The 23203-nt window shown below is 31.0% G+C and overlaps 1 protein-coding gene across 3 annotated transcripts in view; it reads left to right on the forward strand.

Annotated features, from left to right (window-relative positions):
• The window catches only part of LOC114132877 (uncharacterized), a 92762-nt gene that overhangs the window by 67470 nt on the left and 2089 nt on the right, over nt 1-23203 (forward strand). The window contains exons 4-28 of one of the 3 annotated variants that reach the window (XM_050198825.1): nt 876-943; nt 2181-2716; nt 8251-8657; nt 9771-9871; nt 10063-10296; nt 10423-10609; nt 11144-11331; nt 11425-11540; nt 11630-11786; nt 11887-12048; nt 12788-13058; nt 13189-13403; nt 13488-13706; nt 13792-13968; nt 14143-14385; nt 14981-15145; nt 15945-16169; nt 16413-16610; nt 18761-19000; nt 20053-20295; nt 20371-20544; nt 20734-21017; nt 21164-21394; nt 21467-21740; nt 21814-21958. In XM_050198825.1, coding sequence (XP_050054782.1) covers nt 876-943; nt 2181-2716; nt 8251-8657; nt 9771-9871; nt 10063-10296; nt 10423-10609; nt 11144-11331; nt 11425-11540; nt 11630-11786; nt 11887-12048; nt 12788-13058; nt 13189-13403; nt 13488-13706; nt 13792-13968; nt 14143-14385; nt 14981-15145; nt 15945-16169; nt 16413-16610; nt 18761-19000; nt 20053-20295; nt 20371-20544; nt 20734-21017; nt 21164-21394; nt 21467-21740; nt 21814-21818 — 5320 coding nt within the window. In that variant the 3' untranslated portion in view covers nt 21819-21958. Of the gene's footprint in view, nt 1-875; nt 944-2180; nt 2717-8250; nt 8658-9770; nt 9872-10062; nt 10297-10422; nt 10610-11143; nt 11332-11424; nt 11541-11629; nt 11787-11886; nt 12049-12787; nt 13059-13188; nt 13404-13487; nt 13707-13791; nt 13969-14142; nt 14386-14980; nt 15146-15944; nt 16170-16412; nt 16611-18760; nt 19001-20052; nt 20296-20370; nt 20545-20733; nt 21018-21163; nt 21395-21466; nt 22615-23203 lie in introns of those variants that run through there. The other 2 variants (XM_050198823.1, XM_050198824.1) reach the window with 2 other exon arrangements.

Here is a 23203-nt window from a genome sequence, read left to right on the forward strand (position 1 = left end):
GTTATAACGTAATAACCAATACATGTTTATATCTATATAAATAGGTAGGTAGTTACGATCAAAGTATTATAGTGGTTTTATGAACAAAAAAAGCTTAATAAATATCAATTTCATTAAATATGATGAAAATAATAATAGCCTTTTACCTATACTCTATAGTATATAATGTAATGTATACCTATAAGTATAAATTAGTTATAACGAAAATACTACGAAAATAGGTTGTTTATTCATTTATTTTCTGTATTTGTATCGATTATAGATAACAACGCTTTGATCATAACAATAAATAACAAATAGGTAGCTTTTTTTCACTACAAAATTGAATATTTAATATGATGCTTAAGTAAAATTTCTAATTATTAGTTGTTCAGTGGCGTACTAAAAATGTTTATATTCAGGGTGGGCAAGTGTTTTATACAACTTTTATTATTACTATAATTATTTATACATAAATATAATATGTTTTATTAATATATTTTCAAGTTTTTATATTAGCAGTGAACACATGGCATAGATTTGCACAAACATGGTTTGTTTTCTTTTCATTTACGCGATTGAAATTTTCAATGTATTTTTTTATTCTCGTGAAGATAGAACGTTTATTTTTGGTCTCAATGGATTTCACGTTAAACAAGCATCGTGGTACCTACCTATCGTGTAATAAAATAATAATGTTAATACAATTTATAGTAAAGTTTTATTAGTCTGTCTAGAGTAGTAGGTACTTACGTATTGCGAATTCTCATGGGAAATTCGATTAGATCGGTTGGTTTTACGAAATCACTTTTTGATGTGCAGTTGTACTAGTTTATATTAGCTATTTAATGTTTTGCAATAATATATAATAATAGTGGTAAATAACATTGTTTCAGGTTAGAATATAGTACGTTAGGAGCACCAGATATCAACCAGTTCAAAAAGAAAATACAAATACTAAAAGGTAAATTAATAATACATTAACGTTTATAGTATAGTGTAATGTATATTATTAAATAGTTTAATATATATATATATATCTATATATATATACCATTATACCACAATGCTGTGAAGATCGTAGATATAATTTCTAGTAATATAGCATATGTTAATGAGTTACGAATACAAACCATTTTCCGGGGATATTGATTTAAAATTACGGGAAAACAGAATCAACATATTGGAAGTCCTGGGTAATGTAATTCGTCATTTCATCAGTAAATTATATGTATATTATACATATTCCTGATCTGTGCATTTATGCCACAGTGAGATATCGGTTTAAATAATATTGAAATAGATAATTATAGAACCGTACGTGTTTTTTTTTAAAACATTTATTTTAAAACACAAGAGCTATTGTGAATTTGTTTAACACGCGTATTTTTAAATTAATACTAAGGATAATATAACAAAAAACGACTGTTGCATGACCATTAAATTGTTTAAATGGATAACTTTACATTGATTTCAATCGGAATCCCACTACCGTTAGATAATACATATATGTAGATACATATATACAGTATGTCAATATACATATATACAGATCCTTATATATAAGATAAGTACATTTGATTACAGATTAGGATTACTTGGCTGTATCCATTAAGTTTTGCGATTGCTAAAATCTTTTTTTTTTATGAAATGTCAATAGTATAATTTCATTTCATTTCTGAAGTCTGTAATCATACTATATAACCATGCTATGTTTTCAATTATTTTAAATCATAATAATATTGTTATTCAATATTTATTATTTTCACAGTTCAAAAAGCAACAATAAACATATTTAAATTATGTTGTAGAAATTCGTTATTGCAAGTTTTAATGTAGCATAGTGGTCGTTGACCGTGGTATACCAGCTAGTTATTATCCGTATATGTTATTAAATGTTCAATATTTTTATCATTACTTATTCTTTGTTTAGTGTTTACTGTTTAGGGTCGTAAAGCTTATATTATAGTTGCCTGTGTTTTATTTCAATACTTAAAGTCTACGTATAAGTTATATAACCGTCTATAATATTATGAGTTTAAGTGACCTCGGTCGGTCAAATTTTTCGAACGTTTTCCAAATCTCTTGAGACAATAATATTTTTTTATCGTATCGTTTTACGACGATCGAGGAGGGGTCCCGCATTAAATTTCGCCTGATCACTGACCACAAACACTGACTCGGTCGGACTCGGTTCGCAGACTGTGAGCTGTACCTGTTGCCCGCCGAATCGGGTCGGCTGTCGTCCAGAGACCTGCCGCTGACACGCGGACAACAGCAACAGCAGTGCGTGGTCAGGTTCGCCCAGCGACACCGCGCCCGGCTGGTGGTGGACATCGTCAAGCTGAACGTGCCGTGCAAGCGCGGCCGGCTCCAGGTGTCCGGCCACCAGCCGGTGTGCGGCAAGCTGGAGGACCTGCGCGAAGCCGACCGGCATTACGTGCTGGACGCCGGCCGGTCGCCGCCGCCGGCGGTGACGTCCACGGTTAACCGGTACTCGTTCTCCGTCGTCTACCGGTTGGCCGCCAACTGTTTCGACAACGACGTGGCCCAGCAGAACGGTACCGTCGTGTTCACGCCCGGTTCCGAGTGCCGGTACAAGGTCACTCAGCCGTACGGTTACCGGTTGCGGTTGCTCATCAATTCCGTGCCGTTCGGTCATCAGACCTCCGCGGACGCTGACGCGGCTGTCACCGCCGACTACGACCATGTGGCCACCACCGCCAAAACCATGACGGTCAGTACTGTGACATTATACTATTAGTATTATTATTATTATTATTATTATTACTATTATTATTATTATTATTAGGTAGTAAGTGTTATAACTTATAATAAAAACTCCTGGGTAGTCTTCATTTTTTGTTTATTCGATGTCGCGATTTCATAATAATATTAAGTATTTCAACGATATCAACGATTGTACTACGACCAGAGATCAAAATTTTTGTACCATCATTAGATCTGCACAACAGTGTCGATAAAGTTATTTTTTTACGGGGTAGTGGGAGCCTGTTTTTTTAAGGCAATCCAAATTATTATTATTTAGGTACATTAATTGATTTTATAAATATATACTCGTAGGTAATATTATGTATAAATAATATTGACAAAAAAAGTATTCCATGTGAAGATACCCTCTCCCTAAATCACAAAAAGAGCAAGGATCTATTGAATATTAACTATGATGTTAAGTCATACAATTTTATGGCGTCTCATTTTTTTTTCAATGATATTGAATTGAATCCTAAAAATACTTTTGGATTATCGGAGTTTATTCCGACCAATATTTGTTAAGTTATTCAAGTAAATTCCCTTCAGACTATTAGCGTTACCCAAGAGAAACCACGTAGAGGTTGATTAAACAGCTAAACATATGTCATTCGGTGAAATGTCTTAAGTAATCTCCCAAAAATGCTTACATTTGTTTAACTATTTTTTTAATATTTTAAATAGCAATAATAATAACAATAAAAAAGTTAATTAATTAAAAAAATATTTTATAAAACAATAATATAAGTACAGAAATTTAATGATGTTAAAATTGAAATATTAAATGATACTGATTTTAAAAAAGTGAAATCTGCAAATTTGTTTATTTGTATATTTGTTTATTTGCTTCTGTAAAAATCGCTCCTTGTCCAATACCTACTTTTTTACACGGTTTTATTGCTTTGCAACAATTTATATTGATCTATATGGTACAAAATGCAAATTTAAATACTGCCGGCGTTGGGGCTAAAGTCAAAGTCAATATTTACAAAACCTCTATAATAACTAACGTATTTACAATACGTGACTTATCGACATCATCTACAATTCATCAGTGTTTTTCGTGAACTCGTTTAAATTCAAAGGACTGTCGCAGATGAATATTGAAAAATTTGCTTATATTTTTTTGAAGCGTTACTTGTCATCTCTGAACACAAATTTCGATGGATGCTCAAGTGACTTATAGCAGGCCATAAAACAATTTTATCACCAAATTTATCATTCTAGTTCGATTCAAAACACTAAAAAAATCGTTACATAATACATATCATCGTATTTAACACGAAATGCGGTGGTTTGTCAGCCCATCATCAATAAACAAGCACATCAATCGTTTGAGACCATTTTTCAAATGCCATGGGTAACATTTGTTGAAAACGGTGTTTGCAAAATTACGAATGAATACGTGCGGTGTAGTTTGACCGAAGGAGACCGAAGACAGAATGATAACTATCTTTTAACAGTCCCACGTCGGGTTTGTTATTTTATTCATCATTTTCTGTTCGCTTTATTTGATTCCATAACTGTGACAACGGCGATAAGATGCGAGCATTGTTCATTGATTACCTGTTTTGTATTTAACTGCGTGTCTACGAATACAATAATTTTTATCACAAAATGTAGTAAATTCTATAGAGCTAATAAGTCGTAAAGAATAGCGATTTAATAATAATTAATATTATACTTTATTAAACTAATATTATAAATGTCCTATATCTAATGTCTATGGATTAATTTTTTTAATTAAAATATCAAAGGAAAAATATATCAGACTGTCAAAAACTCAAAAAATTTTCCTATGAACAAAAATTGTAATAAAAAAAAAATTTTAGAAAATTCATTTTTATATTTCTTAGTTTAAACAGTACCGTATTATCAATAAAATTAATTTAAATAAAAATAAAATAAAATAAATAAAAAATACATTTTTAAATTTTGTTGTAATCAATAAATTATAATTTTTTTATAAAATTATTAACGGTAATCTAATTTACTTTATGTTATGTTTGTCTTGTTAGCTGGATTTTGTATTTGCGTTTTCAAAATATATAACATCCAAATTTTTAAATATTTGTGAATAATCTAACTCAATATTAGCGCAATTAATTACTAGTACACTGACCTTAAACAAAAATTTTGTTTTAGACGCAATTGGTCCATGCTCTTGAATATTCTATAAATGATCAGTGAATTTAATGAATGTTTACAAATATTGGCAATAATATAGTTTATGGTTAAAATAATTTTATAGTGTTCGAAAAATGCATTTACCTTTAACGTTTGGAATGGGTTATAATAATAATGATAATAATTATGACGTTAATTTTTGATTAAATTTCATACACGTATCTACTATGTATTATGTAAGAATACTTCACCCTTATCTTCATTAATAAGATGATGGACGATCAGTTTATTAACTCTATCTTCATCAACCACGTTTTTCTTTAAAATGCGTTTATATGATAATACACACTTATATAATATTATTACATTGCTAAGGCTAACGACGTTTCTTATAACGTTTTATCAAAGAAAATGATTTTACTCGTATTACACCTTCAGGATAATATTAAGTTTCCAATTAGTATTAAAATTAAATTAATCACTAGTTGTATAATAATACATGTCAGTTGTTTATTAGATACGTTAGCTTAGGGAATGATAAAAAAAGCTAGATTTTTTATTGTTACCTATTAGGAAATAAGATTTTTTTCTATTGTAATTTTAAAACGTAAATATCGTTTAAATATAAATAGTATCAGATGGATAATTTTGATCTAGAGTAGAAAAATAGTCAATTGTTCACATCGTACTTCACACTCTGAACAGGCATTGGAGTATCCAAACAAAATAAAAATAATAACAATAATAATGTTAAAACTTTATATTTTATACTTAAAATACATTTTAACAATATTTTCACTAACAAAAAAGAAAGGAAAGAAAACTATAAAAGCATGTATATATATTATTTAAACTGCAATATGACCTGACTAAATGTTCGTGTTATTTTCAAATATGAAATGAAAGGTATAAAAAACCTGCTAATGGCACAATCATCAATTTATAAAAGATATTAAAAATAAAAACCTTTTTTTACAATATTAAATAAACATCCAAACGTCCGGATTTAATAAATATTTAATGTTAATTACGATTTATTGATCGGATTAAATCTGTGTTAAATTTTAATTGGATATCTAAGCTCATTCCTACACTACAGTGAATGTCCCCCTTTTCACATTGTGTCTCACTAAGGTTTTCTCTCCAGAACCTGTTCATATCTACCTTTTTTTAAGTGACCTTGTTATTAAATAGTTAAGTTTAAATAAACTAAACTATGTAATTTTTGAATAAATAATGAATTATTTTATTACAATTTACAATTAATAAAAATTATGCACATACCTTGATCTACTCTGCAAAGTATATTATGTAGTATAAATGCCTGTTATCTATACAACAAACAGTATAAATACTAAAACGTGTTGTGTTATATTCACCCACTTTTGACATTCACCACGCTAAATTCACGTCTTGTCCAATTATACACAATGATGAATAAATTGTATGATTACACTCTATATATTATATTTAGTATACATGATCATATTTTCATGTATATTATATATATATATTTGATTAGATGAATATAATAAGAAACGATTACAATGCATAGTAATACTTCATATTTACATGTTACATGACTATTTTACTAAGGTCTTTGTTGGATTTTCAAAACCTATGTAGTATGCACACATTATGCATAGAACTATACAATTAATTCTTAATACGTGTCATAGAGGTATAAGCCAATGTCGCCATTATTACAAGGAGCATGGGGATATGGGTTAGGATAATTCAGGTAATTTATGCATACATCCTACTTTTATGGAGAGTTAAGCGTATAATCTCAAGAAATGGACGGGGTGTCCCGTTTTGTTGTGTTGAAAATTATATAGAAGCTCGTTCATATCTAGTTTCGGTGAAAACTCACTCCTGGAATAGAAAAACGAAAAACAAAATACGGAAATTATAGTGGTTATCTGCTTATTGCGAGTGAACTAAAATAAATAATAATATATTTTAAGAAATACCTAATGTTATATACATACATTGAAGTCGTCTCCAGTAAAACTTGCTGTGATTGCAGAGCACCGTAGCACAGGTTTATAAAACCTCACTGTGTAATCCGTAAATGACGTGTTTGGAATGTTGTCACCGAAACATTTATTTTATCGTCGAAAGCCGTTGCGATCTAAGTTTTATAAATACGACCGGGGCGACCGCTAATGACACTAATAATATTATTTACGGTTCTCGCGTTTAGCGCTGACCACGACACTCGTAGTTATTTTGAATTTTGAATAAGTCCGTTTCATAAAAAATGGTCGTCATAGCTGTTTTCTTTTCATTTGTCTCCATCGTCCAATTTCGTGTGACGAAATTTCCGTTATAGATTTTATTGATAACCAACGGTTTTGGTATTACCATTTGTAAGTGTTGAGTGATTATAATAATTTAGTACACTAATCGACAGTGGTGCAACGACTTTTGGTCAAACCTTCGGTTTCCAGAAGATAATGAGCTTGGCAACAAGTCCTAACTTGATAGTCATCTATTAATGTAATAAATGTATATTACGATATTAGTTACGTATTTAGGGTAAAAAATATTATTTTTATAAAACCATTATTTTAATTATGTAATTTAATAATGATAGATGATCAGAGGCATCACAAAAAAGTTATTCATAAAGGGAAATATTATGAAGCTGACCACACACCCACAAACAAAATTAAAATATGTCTGTGTATATTTTTTGTTTGTATAATAAAAAAAAGTACGATATCAAATATCAATGGACATTAATGGATTAATGTAAACAAGTTATGATATGTTTTATTAATTAATCTATAACTTACAATAATAAATACCATACGCATACAATCTAATCACTTCTATAAGTTGTAATATATAATATCTATTAATGAGGAAATATTACAAACAATCATAGAACATGCGTTTTGTTACGTATGTTATGTAGTGTTTATTTCAGGGGGGTGAACGGGGGAGGGGGAATACCCCGGAGAAAAATGTATACCCCCCCCCCCGAAAAAAGGTATGACATTATTATGTAAATTGTATAATATGATGTGATTTCTAAGGCATACACGATACCTCCCCGGGATAGAAGGTCTGTAATAAACACTGATGTTACGTATTATTCCTATAAAGTAAATCCGTAAAATTTATCTACAGTGTAATGATAATTAATCACACTGAATTAAGATAAGCATAATATTAGGTACTCATTCGATGATGAAAGTCAAATATAAAAATATTTTTACGCCTAAACAAAATTAACCACTTATAATGCTATACCTATAAACATAATATCTCTATTGACTATATTATACCAATATTCCCGGCCAATACCTAAGTTATATACAGACATACTGACATAATTTTATCATTGCTGTATATGTGTCACAGATCGACACACTTCCAATTCATCAGTCAACTACTATGTGTCCGGGCACTTTGTTTCGGCTCACCGATGGCGCAGTCGGGTGGTTCTACTGCGCGCCGGCCGACGGTCCCAGACGACAGATGTCTATGGTCTCTGAGACGAACGTGGTGCTGATGGAGTCATCATCTGCATCAATGCATGTGCCAACGCTGGTGGTGTCGTACCGGGCCGAACCAATACCGGAAGTAGTGTCCCAGTGCCCGTATGGTTCCGTGTCACTTAGAGCTGGCAGGTGTCTGACCATCGTCAACGAATTGCTCAACTGGGAAGACGCCGAAGAATATTGCACTCAAAATGGTGGTGGAGGTCATTTGGCCAGCATCGACAGTCATCGAACCCAAATGCTCATCGACACAATATTAATTAATAGGTAAGACACATATTTAAATATTTTGTAAATAATATTATACGAGTAGTATAATATATATTTATATACTTCATATACGTTGTAAATCAGCGTTGCTTATTATTTGTGATATAATTTTCAAAGAATCTTTATTTTCTGTTTTCCAGAAAAGTTGTATTAACAATTTATACTAATAACGTGTGGTAACACAATCGATTTCATGCTAAGATAGATAGTGAGTTATGACATAAAGTAACGTACTAATGATGAGAAACCATCCCTTGTAAACAATAATCCATAGAGTATATATTTTTCACTTAAATTATTTGCATATTATTCATAATCGCAATATTATTATGTAGGTATATATAATAAATACAATAAGTACATCTGTAAAATATTTAACTTTTACTGCAGTCGCAGTGATTGTTATGTTCCGATAACTCTGGACATTTTTTTAAATTTTATTTGTTCATTTTATTTAATTTGGAGGCACAATATCATTGCCATTAGCCAAACACAAAAATAAATGTCTGGAACCCATGTAATATTGTCACATATCCGACGTGCTACGCAACAAACTGACCATATCATTTTTAAAGCAAACTTGCAAACCTTTTATACGACCTTTCGCATCAGTTGTTGTCAAAGGATCAGGTTGATCAGGGATCAAAGGGGTGTGTATATATTCACAATGTGAACGAATATAATAAATATTATTTAAGATCATAAAATACATGATTTAAAAAAATCGTAGTAAGTACTAATTAAATGAAGAATATTTAATATGTGTAGATGATTTTCAGAAGTTTAATATAAATAACATGTTTTAACGACACTGTTTAATTATTTAATTTGACTGTTTTAAATCATTTTTGACATATTATGAGATAAACAATCAGTTGTATTATTAACCAAATAATTTATTTCCTATTATCATCAACAGTAAATACGAAAAAGGTTTATAAGATATAAATCAGAAATAGCTCTTATTGTTTACAGATAAAATATGTTTTTGTATTTATTTTGAAATTTATTTGTGACTTGAACACATTCGCTTAAATAATGTGGGTATGATACGATAAATATGAACAATGTTTGTATGTATGTTAAGCTTTGATTTTTTTTTTTTTTAAGCCCAAATTACAGTGACAATGCTCCATATTGGATCGGAGCTACGGATATGAACAATGAAGGGTTTTTCAAATGGACAGATTCATCGCCGTTTACTTATTCCAGTAAGTCAAATTATTAATAGTGCTGCATAAAATTAATATACAAAGAATCTTACTAAATATTTATACGATAAATTGGCTTTATACGTAATACACCAATGATAATTGGTCACTGATGTGCAAACGATATCCAATAATTTGGCGCAGATAAATAGACAATAACTGGTGGATATGTTTTCTCGTTTATTTTGTAGATTGGTATCAAGGACACATACACCAACCATACAGTGGTCCAAATTCCAAACAGCCTAATGACGACGGACTTAGTAGACAGGACTGTGTTGAACTGAGACAAGTGTACAGGCCCCAAAATCGGCTGCTCAAGTACTTTAATCGAAATTCGTCTTACACTTGGAACGACCGCGATTGCTCTGTGAAAAATAGATTTCTATGCCAAATGCAACAGCACACCTCTTTAAACGATTATGGTAACGATTTAGTTTACACTGTACATCATACTGTATAATTTTTAATAAATTATATGTGTAGAAAAAATTATGAGAAAAATATTGACCATCTATTTTATAAACTTTATTTGTATATTATTTTGTTAGATCCGGATGAATCGAGTTGTAATGTCACTATGAAATTAACTAGCGAGATGAGGTTCGCCTCGGTCTCAAGTCCAGGCTTTCCACAACCTTATCCTGACAACCAAGATTGCACTTTCACCGTAGAAGTGCCTCGAGGTTATCAGATTGAAGTTGAATTCGAAGAACTAATGTTAGAAAATGAATCAACGTAAGTTTAAATTCACATTTCAATACAGTTTGGTGAGAATTATACAATATACATCTGTGTTTATTATGAAATGAATATTTTCTCCCCGAATTTTGAACATTAAAATATGCATAATAGTATATAATAGCAATAATTTAATTCTATATATATATATATATATTTATGTACATTACATAACTATCAGCTTAAACAAATATATAAAGTTAATTATTAATTTAAAATACATAAATATATAAATATACTTTCAATAGTAAATAATTAGCGCATTCATATATAACTATAAATGAAGTATATGGATACGCTGAGTTTAATTATATTCTTAACTGTTTATTAATTACATATATTAAATATATTTTTCATTATTTGATGTAGTTTATAAGTGTTTTGTAATAATTTTTGAAGAAGTGTCAATATTTTTTGTAAACATCTAATTTGCATCAATTATTGTCTATTGTTTTTTTTTCATTTTATTTAAATACATAATCATTAATTAAAAAATAAACCTAACAAAGTTAAATTTATGATGATTTGCAGTTGCAGTTACGATTACGTAGAATTAATTCCGGGTGACGACGACGAGGGTCCTAAACACTGTGGTGACAAGAGCGACGTACTCAAACTAACTAGATTCGTCACAAAGAGGACTAAGTTGAGGATACATTTCGTGTCCGATTATTCACACACGTTCAGTGGATTTAAAGCTCGCGTATCTGCCGAACACGGTAAGTAAAGCACGTCGGATGATACAGTAATACATATTACAGGTGCGGCAATATTATTTTCTAATCGAATTTTATGTTGTGCGTGATAAACAGTCAATAACGAGTGTGACGACGCGAGACAGCAAATGTTCAATGGGTCGTGTTATTTGTTTGCTAGTTACCCGGAAGTGTCTTGGCACACCGCTAGAAGTATCTGCAATGGAATTAAAGTACTTTTTATACTATTATTACTATAAATACAGAACTAAGGAGATTTTTAAAAACCGTTTATAAACGTGTTTGTGTGTCGTTTTCCAAGGCGGAATTGACGAGCGTCCATAATTCCGAGGAAGAACAGTTTGTTGAATCTTTTATCCGGGAATCGACTGACAGCAGATCAGCGATTTATTGGTTGGGTGGAACATGGAATGATAAGTCCTGGTACTGGGTGGACAACTCAACAGATACATTTTCAGGTTTGTCAAACGTTATGTACATTTTAGGTATTTCCTAAAAAAAAAAATTATTTTACATAATAAAATAAATTATTATTATAACCGTAATATATATGCACAGCTTGGTTAGCAACCGACGATGCGAACGCATTGACATACAAGGATATGTGTCTCGCGATTAGTTGGCTATCGTCGCCACCCGTAAATCTACCCAGGGGTCTTTACTGGACCGCCAACAACTGTAACACGGTCGGAGGGTATATTTGTAAAAAAAATCAAACAAGTAAGTACCTAAAATTTTATAATAATAATAACGATAAAAATATTATGTCATAACGTTGTTTTGAATACGATGTTGTCACTTCTATTAATAGATATATAATATAATATAGCGATAGAAATATTCATATATAGGCAAGTGTTAACTGGAATGGTTAATGAAAAAACCTTTTCGGTAAAAATAAATATGTTTACATGACGACAAAATACCAAACTATGGTTTTCGTAACGTGTCGATCGATATTGAAACCCGGTCGAGTGTTTGACCCCAACATTGAAATTGGTATAAAATACAATTTTTTTTTATTGTTAAAACAAACAAAAAATATTTTTTTAAATAAAAATTTCCTCCAAAATTTTTGTTGAAAAATGAAAAAACTTAATCAAAAATAGAATTAGATAGGTACATAACTTATTAATTAATTACATTAAAATTCATTAAAAACATAGATACGTTCTAGAAATAAACTATATTAGGTATATAAAAAACATAATATATTAAATGAGTTAAATCATAATCATTTACCCCCCGTTTAATTTTCTTACAACAAATATAGTAAATTTTGTTTTTAATCAATATTATATAATAAATATAAATTGTCCAGGACATATTGGCTAATTATGACATAGGAAATCCGGATAATGCTAAAATTAACAAATGCTACCTAATGAATTTTTTTAATAACATCAATGGGTGATATATTTACTAATTTACAATTAATTGTTAAAATTATTGATACAAGAATTATCGGATCATTACAATTTAAATACCACGATGACCGGCACAAAAGGAATAATAACGTCGTTAAATTATCCGGCCAATTATTATCACAACTTGGACTATTGGATACACGTGATCGGCCCATACCAGTCACGCATCGTGTTCCAGTTTGATTCGATAAACATAGAGCCACAAGCCGATTGCCTTTACGATTTTGTTGCCGTGGTGGAACCAAAAGAACGCGAAAACCGAACAATGACGGTTTGCGGTTACCGCGGAAGTCATCTCGAAGAGTGAGATTATATTTTTATTATTACGTTAACACTAGCATTATAATTTATCCGTTTAACATTTAAAAATTAAAATCATAACAAACACAAATATACAACAATTTAATAATGTCTAATGCATGTGATGTTGCAGTTACATCTTCGTTACCGATTCGAATGAAGCATTTGTACATTTCCATTCTGACTATTCCGTGTCCAGTTCAGGTTTTCACCTCCTATGGAACACCGTAGATATGTCCGGTTGCCCGTCCCAAACACTGTCCGCTCTTGAAGGGGAAGTTGTCAGTCCAAACTATCCTAACTTCATACTACCAAATCTCAATTGCGTCACCATGATATTAGCACCAGGTGACGACTAGGGCGGTGGCTATAAAATCGTTGTACTATCTTGACTTGTGAGTACGTTATTAATATGGATTTCTCATCTTTTAGTCGGTCACCGTATATGGGTCGATTTTGTTGACTATAACTTGGATGATTCCCAAACCTTCAAGTTATATCTGTCGAGAACTGCAGACAATATAACTCCATTTAGATATCGGAACTCAATTAACGACGGTGCGTTTTTGTCGGAAGGCGAGAGCGTTAATATTGAATACTCTACAAACCGCTTGCCACGGGGGAGAGGTTTCAAAATAGTGTACAAAATGGGTACGTATGAATTACATTATTGTAGGACTACAACAACAATTAAAAAAGTACGACTATATTTTATTTTCTGTTCGTAAAATTTCAGTGGTGGACTTTGACGAAGAACGCGCAATCGTACTAGAGAATGACACGTCCGGATTCATGTATAGATTAAATTATCCGTTGCCGATGCACTTTCCTAAATTACGATACAAACAAAGACTGTTAACTTCGATAGGGCACAATATCCAATTACAGTTTAACCGAGTGGTACCGGCGCAAAGTAAGAGTTTCAAAAAATAAATACATCGAAACTATAACCGTTTCAGTAGTTATGAAATCATATTATACGATATCTATAAATATAATATTAATGGTCGTCATCGACATATGAGTTCCGTGTCTTTCTAAACTGATTCTCGTCATTAAAATATTTTTTAATTGATATTTTTTTCAGTGGATACGGCGTTAGGCCGTACTGTATGTCCGGGTCAGCAATCAACAACCGTTATCGAGATCCACGATCATTACGCTGCTGAGAACGGAACTTGGTGGCTACTGTGTGAAAATGTTGAACAACCAAAATCCGTGCCGATATCGATCACTTCGTTTCTTAACTCGATGTCCGTAGTTGTCGTATATGGCCAGAAGCCGGCGATGGATATAGCTTCCGCAAATATTTCAGTGAATGTCAAACCCGGTTAGTATTCCACGATTATGATATTATTTTTTACGTATTTTATTGTGTAAGAATATGTTTATTTATATTTTATGCGCTGTACCTTTTGATTTCTCATGAAACATTTATGTTTTTTTTACATCATAAACGATTAAAAGCAGCTGTTATAGTTATATTGATGAATTATTTTTACGCATTTTTGATTAACTATTTCTACTGGATTTGCCGTGAGTTATATATTCATATGAAAGCTATGAAAATGTTTTGAATACAACATATTATCGTCCCGTTTATATATTTTGCGATTAAACAAAAATCTTGTTTCTGAAGAAATGATTTTTTTAAAGTTATTTATACAATAAACTGCTTATTTAAATGCAAAAAAAAAAAATCAACAGACTCATTTGAATTATTACTAACTCTTAGATATACCTACGGTCCGCCTAGTGGGTCCCATCATTTCCGATAATCCTCGTGCGTGATGTTATTATATTATATTATATTATATTTTTTTTTAATAGTTGCATGCTTCCACTATATATAGTTGTGAAATAATCTGCATATCATTAAAAAATTAAATATCTCGTGATTTATGTATCCTGTGTATAATATGTAGATGCTGAATCCAAAAAGAAACTTGTTGCCTTGGCAAAAATCCCAGAAACAGCCAACAACACAAGAATCGAGTCTTGCAATCCTAACCCTTGCGTAAACGGTGGTACATGTGTCGTCCGAAAAGCCACGCACACGTATCACTGCAAGTGTCAAGGAAACTATACTGGTAAATAAACGATTTTTAAATAAATTTATATGTAGTTTATATTATATTAAATACCTATACGAGTACTAGTTTGAAAATGTTCACGAAAACGTTCACGGGTATTGCATACAATGGTCAACGAGTGAAGTAAAATATGACTATATTATCAAACGACTTACGTCTAATAATTATTATTAACATTTACATACTGTTATTGAATGATGAAAATAGGCTTACGCATTAAATTATTTCTAATTTGACTGTAAGCCGTATTATGTTTTTACATTAATATAGTCTTATGAAATCGGAAAATATTATAAAAAGACAAACGTTATAACAACTATTGTACGGCAATAAAACAAAAAGTACTATGTAAAAACTAAAAATTAGATGAAAATATTTTTACATAAAACATTTTCAATTAGCTAAGTTTGTAACTTTTATGTATTAATATTTACCATAGAGTATAGAAATCAAAATTGAAGTGTAAAATGCGAAATCAAGTTTCATTAGTAGTTCTTTTATTTTTTAAATCAAACATAACTTCATATAAATAATAATAATATATTTAATTCAATAGTTTATTTTAATTTGTGTGAAATAAATGTAAAAGTAAAAAGTAAAACAAACATGAAATGATAATTTACGCAATGTGACGAGGAACTTTAGATAAATCCATTTAAGCAAAAAACAAAAACTTAAAATTGAAAAAGTTAAATTAAAATGATGAACGACAATTTTTCAATATTTCAACGCGTTTAAAAACGTTTTCAAATAAGTTATTTATTTGTTTTTATAACGCTAAACTTGATGTTTACAGGAACATTCTGTTCGCTTACGTACTGTGATCTGGGATATTGCGTTTTTGGTGAATGTATCTTAGCTGGTAGTAATGGCTTCGAATGTAAATGCCAGTATGGATACATGGGACGGTTTTGCGATGAAAAGATCAAACCATGTGAGCTGAACCCATGCAAGGACCGAGGCGATTGTGTATCATTGGGTGATTCCGACTACCAGTGCAGGTGTTATGCCCTCTGGACGGGTAAGTACTTTTGACTTTTACCCAGTACCTACCTACTCGTAAACTACAAATAGGGAAATAAAATAAAAATAATGTATCTAGTATACAATATAAAACACTACAACTACTATACAAATATATAAGAAACAAGTAAAAAATAGCAACATAAACACGTATATTATAGTCGTATAGGGTTACCTTTACGAATTTGACTCACGTCACACGTTATATGTAGACATATGTCTTAAATTTATTGTATTACAGGTGATCAGTGCGAGAGGAAAATGTTTCGCATCACGTACAAGCCGTTAACGGATCGAATGCTTCAAGAACCATTTTGGTTGGGTCTACTTACTGTGTTCGTGGTCATGGGCATATTGGGAATAATATGGTGTGCCAAACGTCACGTACCTGAAAAAATTGAGAAAATATTATCCGAAGAAGCCGAACGCAGTAGACACTGTGAGTAACAAATGAGATTTAACCCCCTCTCCTACTATATAATATTATATATTCTTATATAACCATAAAGGTATAGGTACATAATATATGTATATATAATATAGATACTTTATATACATTATACAAGTTAGGTAGATCCTGCACATACCTATGTTATGATGTTGTCGATTCGTATGGAAATACCAAAAATTTGGTTTGTTTTGGTACTAGTCAGTGAATTAGTGGCTTTTGCTAATATTTTATATTAAGTAAACGCTAAAATAAATTGTTTTATATATTTTTTAAATAATTTATTAAAACTGAAAAGAAAGGTATTTTATTGATAAAAATTGCAATCTAGAATTTATTTGTAGATAAAAATCCATTTGTATATCTTGTGTTGGTTGATGATAAAATAATATTATAATTTGTCAATGTACCGGTATTTTAATATAATACAAGTGTATTGATAATAAAAATATCCGATATGTAACGATTGAAATAGCACAAAATATTGGAATTTTCTTTTTAAAAATATTGATAAGCGCTTAGCACAGCGTTTTCAACAACCACATAAAAAATGTGGATATCTCCTTCTATCTAATCTAAAGTCAGTATTGGAAATTATCTCAATTAATATTATTCATTTAATTATCTTATATAGATAAAAAAAATGAATGGTTATATATTATTTATCTAGATAAATGTTGAATAAATTATCTGTTCTTATTTAGATGATTATTTGGTCATCTTTTACCAACACTGTCTAAAATACAAGTGCTCTATAAAGAAATTGCTTGTACGAAAAAAATTCATCTAATTTCTTTCAAATATGAATTATTAAATAATTATAATTTTAATGTATAAGTCACATTGTCATTCAACATAATAAATATTACAATTGTATTTGTGAGTATGCTCTACTTACTTAGCTTGCCCTGACCGCACGGTATGAATACTTAGTAATAGTAACATGTAAAACATTTATAAAAATAATATAAAAATATATACACATAATAATAATAATAAAATAAATAAATAATATGATAATGATGTCACTTAAAAATGAAATGAAGAAACACATTATTATTTTAACCTAAATTGAGTGCTGAAAGAAAATTCAAATCGTGATATATTTTTTTCATCCACATATTATGAACTTAATAAATTCTATTGGCAAGTACTGAAGTTTTAAATTTATTACAATTCTATAATAATATATCTTCTGTAACTAAAACTATATTAAAATAAAACTTTTAATTAAAAAAAAAAGTACTCTTCTAAGCAAAACTTTTAGACTCGCAGTATAGTTTTTGAAAATAATAGTATACACTCGTATTATGTTTACTAATATATTTCAATATATTCGCATCCTGTTAGTTATTTAAAACGATTAATTTCAATAAACAAGTTTGAAAAGCTTGATGCATTTTTAATTGTTGATATATTTAAAACGGAAAATACAATATAATATATCTAATTGATTTATAACATATTTTTATACTCGTCTAACGTATAGTATAATCAGATATCAAATGAACTAAGAACGCCTAATGTTAGATTAATAAAAAAATAACACGGTGATAATAAGTAATAAATAACAATATATTTGTTACTATTCTTTGTTAAGACGACTGTCACCTTCTATGTAGGTAGTATATAACTATCTATCTATACATTTATATACTATAATGTGCGTACTCTATTTTAAAGGAAATACTCCGAACAAACGGATCATGTAACACGTTTTTTTAAAAGCGATTTGTCGTTCACGGTTTTTTTGTTACATTGAAAACCGTGGTATAATAGACAATACATAGTAGGTACCTATAGTGTTAACGATATTTTTCACAGCCCCTTACGTAGGCGATATTTGGGCTAAGTTTCCAAACACTTTATACGTTTCAGTAATTCGGCTAAATCTCGTGTCGAATTATTGATCGCAAGTATAATAGTAATATAGTCTAGTTCGCCATCTTCTTTATATTCTTGACCAAAATGTTTTCCACGAAATTTCCCCTATATTGTAACTTAAATTATGAGTAAATCTGACACACCATTGTGAGCGTTTTGACCTTTGTATCACACAACAATACATGAAATTAGCCGGTGGTCGGCGATATATATTGTCGATAACAAATACGCTGTGCTAATATCATATAATTATATAGTTACAGTGAATGCTTCCGGGCGGATGTCGAGCGTACGGGGCGAACTCCTGGTGCCGACTGTGAGAACAAACGGCGCCACACCATCGGAGGGTGGTAACTCGCCACCGCCGCAGCCGAAAACGTTCCTCAGACGATTGGGTATACGAAAACCTTCATTAATGAGCCTCACCAGTCCGTTACAGACGGGCCGGACGGCCCGTACGTTCAGCCTGGACGATTTGCTCAGGCCACAAGTTCCGAGTAAGGTGTCGACTATACACCCTCTCCCAAACCCTTCACCTATTCGCACCGCATTGCACTTTACAATATTTTAACTATTTATTCTATTTCTATACTTCTATTTTTACAATTAAATACATTATACATAACAAATGTATTGTATATTATATATAAATACACACACACATACACACATATACATATATATTGGCACCTCACCTGGACTTGCTCTCTAACACTACCTTTTATTATTATTATATTAGTGTTGTTATTAACGTTTTTCGTGTACATATAAGTATTGACTTCCGTCATATCGTTTTTGTTTTTTTGATTTGATACTTACAATTATTTATAGAAATTAAATAATATGATAAGATGTACATTTATTCAAGGGTGGGCAAGTTAACATTTATTTTTTTTTTAACTCGTTAAGTTATTTTAAAATAATAAAGTTAAGTTAAATGTTAGTCAATTTTTTTTTGTTAACTTTGAAAAAAAAGTAATTTAACTTAGTAAAAATTTTCTAATTTGCAAAATAAAAAATTCATAGTATTGTTTATTAGATAGTTTTTCTTTACACTCAATAAAATTACTAGGGAAATTTAAAATGATACATCATAGTATTAACTAACTATCAAAAAACCTAATTTTCTGAAAACCTCATTCGAAAATTTGCTATATTTTTTGGACGAAAATTAACTTAATTTAGATAGGTACTTTTGAAGTTTTAAATAAAATTTATTTGATGTTACCACGTTAATCTTAAAAAAAGTAACTTATTAAGTTAAAAGTTAATTTGAAATAAAAGTAAAGAATTAATTAACTTAATTTTAACTTTTAATTCGTTAATGCCCAGCCTTGCATTTATTGTTATTACTATTATCAGTATAATTACAATAATACCTATACAACACTATACGTATTTTAGCTTGTACATAATATTTTATTTAACCTATACATAGCACGTAATTTATGTCTTGTAAATATAATACAAAATATATATATTATTAATATGATGATTAAAGTGAAGTGCTGGTGGATATTATTGATTAAGAACAATCGTTTTATTTTAGGATTTAATCAATACCGCGCTAAACAAAAAAGTGCTTCTCCATCAAAATTTCGTACCACTATAGCTGATAAGTCAGAAATACTTCAACAGCTCATATCACCTGGTCTCGAACGACAAGCCAGTTTCAACGACGAAATCAACTTAGTCGACAAGCTATCAACTAATAATATTGGGCCTAACGATATTCTCTTACCACAGTCAAACATTTCACAAGAAACGAGCTTTTCAAACGACTGTTCAATAGGTGATATACACAATCTATTTTCGGTATAGATACTTAGGAGCTAACGACAAATATTAACAAAATGTTATAATTCAGATGAAGCTGTTCAAAAGATTGAAAAGAAAGTCACATTTGCCAGGCTGATGAATAAATTTCAATCAGAAATGAGCTCAACAAGTTCAGAAGTAGACAATCAATCTAAACGAACTTTGAGAAGACCATGTCCCAATCAAGGCAGTGATTCTCTGTCCAGTTTAGAAGGTGTACTAGGTATATTTATATCGCTCTAACAGGAGTTAATAATTTAAGCCTTGTGCAGAAATCTTGTTAAGTTACTTATTTCATTATCCATGATGTTTTTGATTTTTAAATTATATGGTTTAAAAAATAGAAACGTATTAAGGTACATAAATTGTGTTGGCTTTATTTAAATTATTAATGTGAGAATGGTTTTAATAGAGAATCGAAATCCAAATACATTATCGCTAAACCAATATCATCAACAAACGGGACAAAAAGCCATGAGCGCTGATTCGATTTTGGCCATGTTTCGGAATTTCAATACTGCAATGGCGATGACGGAAATGAGTAATTACTTATCAGCATCTACAACACCAAGTTGCTCAAGTTTGCAAGACGAAGTAGTGGGTAGTGAAGACGAGTCGTTAATGTCAAATACTGCTCATTCACCAAGTGGTGGCAAAGAATCCCCCACGCGATATCGTTATTCCAATGTGATTCAAGTGAGTTAAATTATGTTAAAGTACATCAATTATCAATGTATATGTGTAATAAATAAAAATAAATATGTGTTATTAATTTATTAATCAATTATAAAAATATGTTTAATATTAAACATATTGTATTAATTACATTTTTCAATCATCAGCTACCCGTGGTGGACATGTTGAGCTCACAGCGAAACAATTCAAATAATCCATTGAACAGCTTGCAACATCCTCCGTCCATACTACTCGAAGTGCCCAACTATCGTATGGATTGTTTATCACCGATACACGAGCTACCAACGCCAGCGCCATCACCATCTCCCACACCCATCATATCCAGAAAATCAGCGTTTAGTTGTCTGAAGGATATAGATAACTATCAGCAGCAGCAGGTTTTTAATTTATTTTTTTAAAGAAAATTTTTACCCAAAATTTTAAAACTTTTAACATGTTTTTTTATTTAGGAACCACCATCATTACAAGTACCAACCGAACTACCAATGACCCAAGCGAAACAACTATCTATACCTACGCTGGTAATACAACAAGCAACACCTATCAATTCACCAAGTATGGAATTTCCTGGTTCTCCACCACCACATAAAGAGAAACCACTCAACCGGAAGATGTTGAAAGACATGGAGAAACCAATATCATTAGATCTACCCGCTCCACCGCCGGTCATCACTGTTACGTGTATGAGTGATTCAGATACGGAGTCAGTAACCACAAAAAACGGTACGGATTCGTCAAAAAACGGAGGAGGCATGTGTTATCTTAGTCCATTTTCTATGTGTTCCCGGGCCGACAGAATAGCCTCGGAGTCGAACCTCAGCTCATCTGGGTACAGTTCGGGTCCATCCAGATGCAACTCGAATACCCGACTGTGCCCATTAGACTGCGGAGAAGAACCAAGACGAATATCACCACTGATTCACACGCCCGAGATCAGGGAAATGGACTCGGAGACGACATTCTCCGAAAACGATGATGAGGGCTTCGACACGGAAACGGCAGACCTAAAGACAGACCACCACTACCAAAATACAGAGATTGAAACGGAAACTCAAAAGTGCGGTATGACTACTAATGGCCTTAAAATTTACACTTCCGGTTCTGAACCAGAACCGCTTGGCCGTCACTTACAGCAGCAGCCAGTACCGTCAATCACGGTTGAACAGTATCCATCTACACTGCACCTGTCCACAGACATGTTGTACGAGAAGAGCCCAGTGAGTTCGAGGAGCGAAAGCCCGCTTAGTGACAAGACAGTGTTCAGGTTTTCACCCATGTTTTACGGCCGCATTACTGATTCGGACAGTATATATGACTTTACGAGTTCAGATTGTGCTATGAAAAAGCGAACAGGCAAAAAGAGAGAGCGAAAGAGGAGACACTTCGGCGGTGGCAGCGGGATAATTGGAGGATCCACGTGTACCACTCCATCGGAGACTTTAGCTTGCAGCAACAGCGTTCTGTTATTGGACGTGCCTGGTAGAAATGACCGGAAAAATTCCCGGTCCAAACCGAATACTAGGAGACGGTCCCGATCTCAACAGACGATAGTGCCAAGCTCATCGTCGTCTACTGACAGCTTAAACGACACTTCTAAGTGAGTACCGATAGTGAGTTACAAGATTGTCATGATTTATATGTTTAATATACCCAATATAAATTCTAAAGGACTGCAACTCAAAAAATGTAAATATTGTTTCGAAGAACATTTTTTTAAGTTTAATAATTCTGTTATATTTATAGATAAATAAATTTTAATTTTAAGTATAATAATATTATTTATCATGGTTTTAATGTTATTGTTGTTTTCCACTATATATCTAAAAATAGTATTTTTTTTAAACTAAATTTTAATTTTCGTATTGCAATAATGCATTATAAATGTTGTAAATGCTCAATAGGATCACACATTATTATTAAATATTGAAATAAAAATTCAATTTCTAACTAAATAAACAATTTTAACGTTATGAATACCAAAATAATAATATTACATACGTACTAAACAGCTTATAAAACAATAAAACATGAATACTTAGTTATTATTATGTTAATACTAATTACTGTTAGGTATTATTCTATACTTTTTAATACAAAATTGACGAAATGTTTTAAAAATGTTAGATAGTTACTGACACTTAATAGCGATTTTATTCTTAGATTTAAGTTCTTCAATAATCATAGTG

This window comes from Aphis gossypii, chromosome 1 (genome assembly GCF_020184175.1).
Source record: "Aphis gossypii isolate Hap1 chromosome 1, ASM2018417v2, whole genome shotgun sequence".
NCBI lineage: Eukaryota > Metazoa > Arthropoda > Insecta > Hemiptera > Aphididae > Aphis > Aphis gossypii.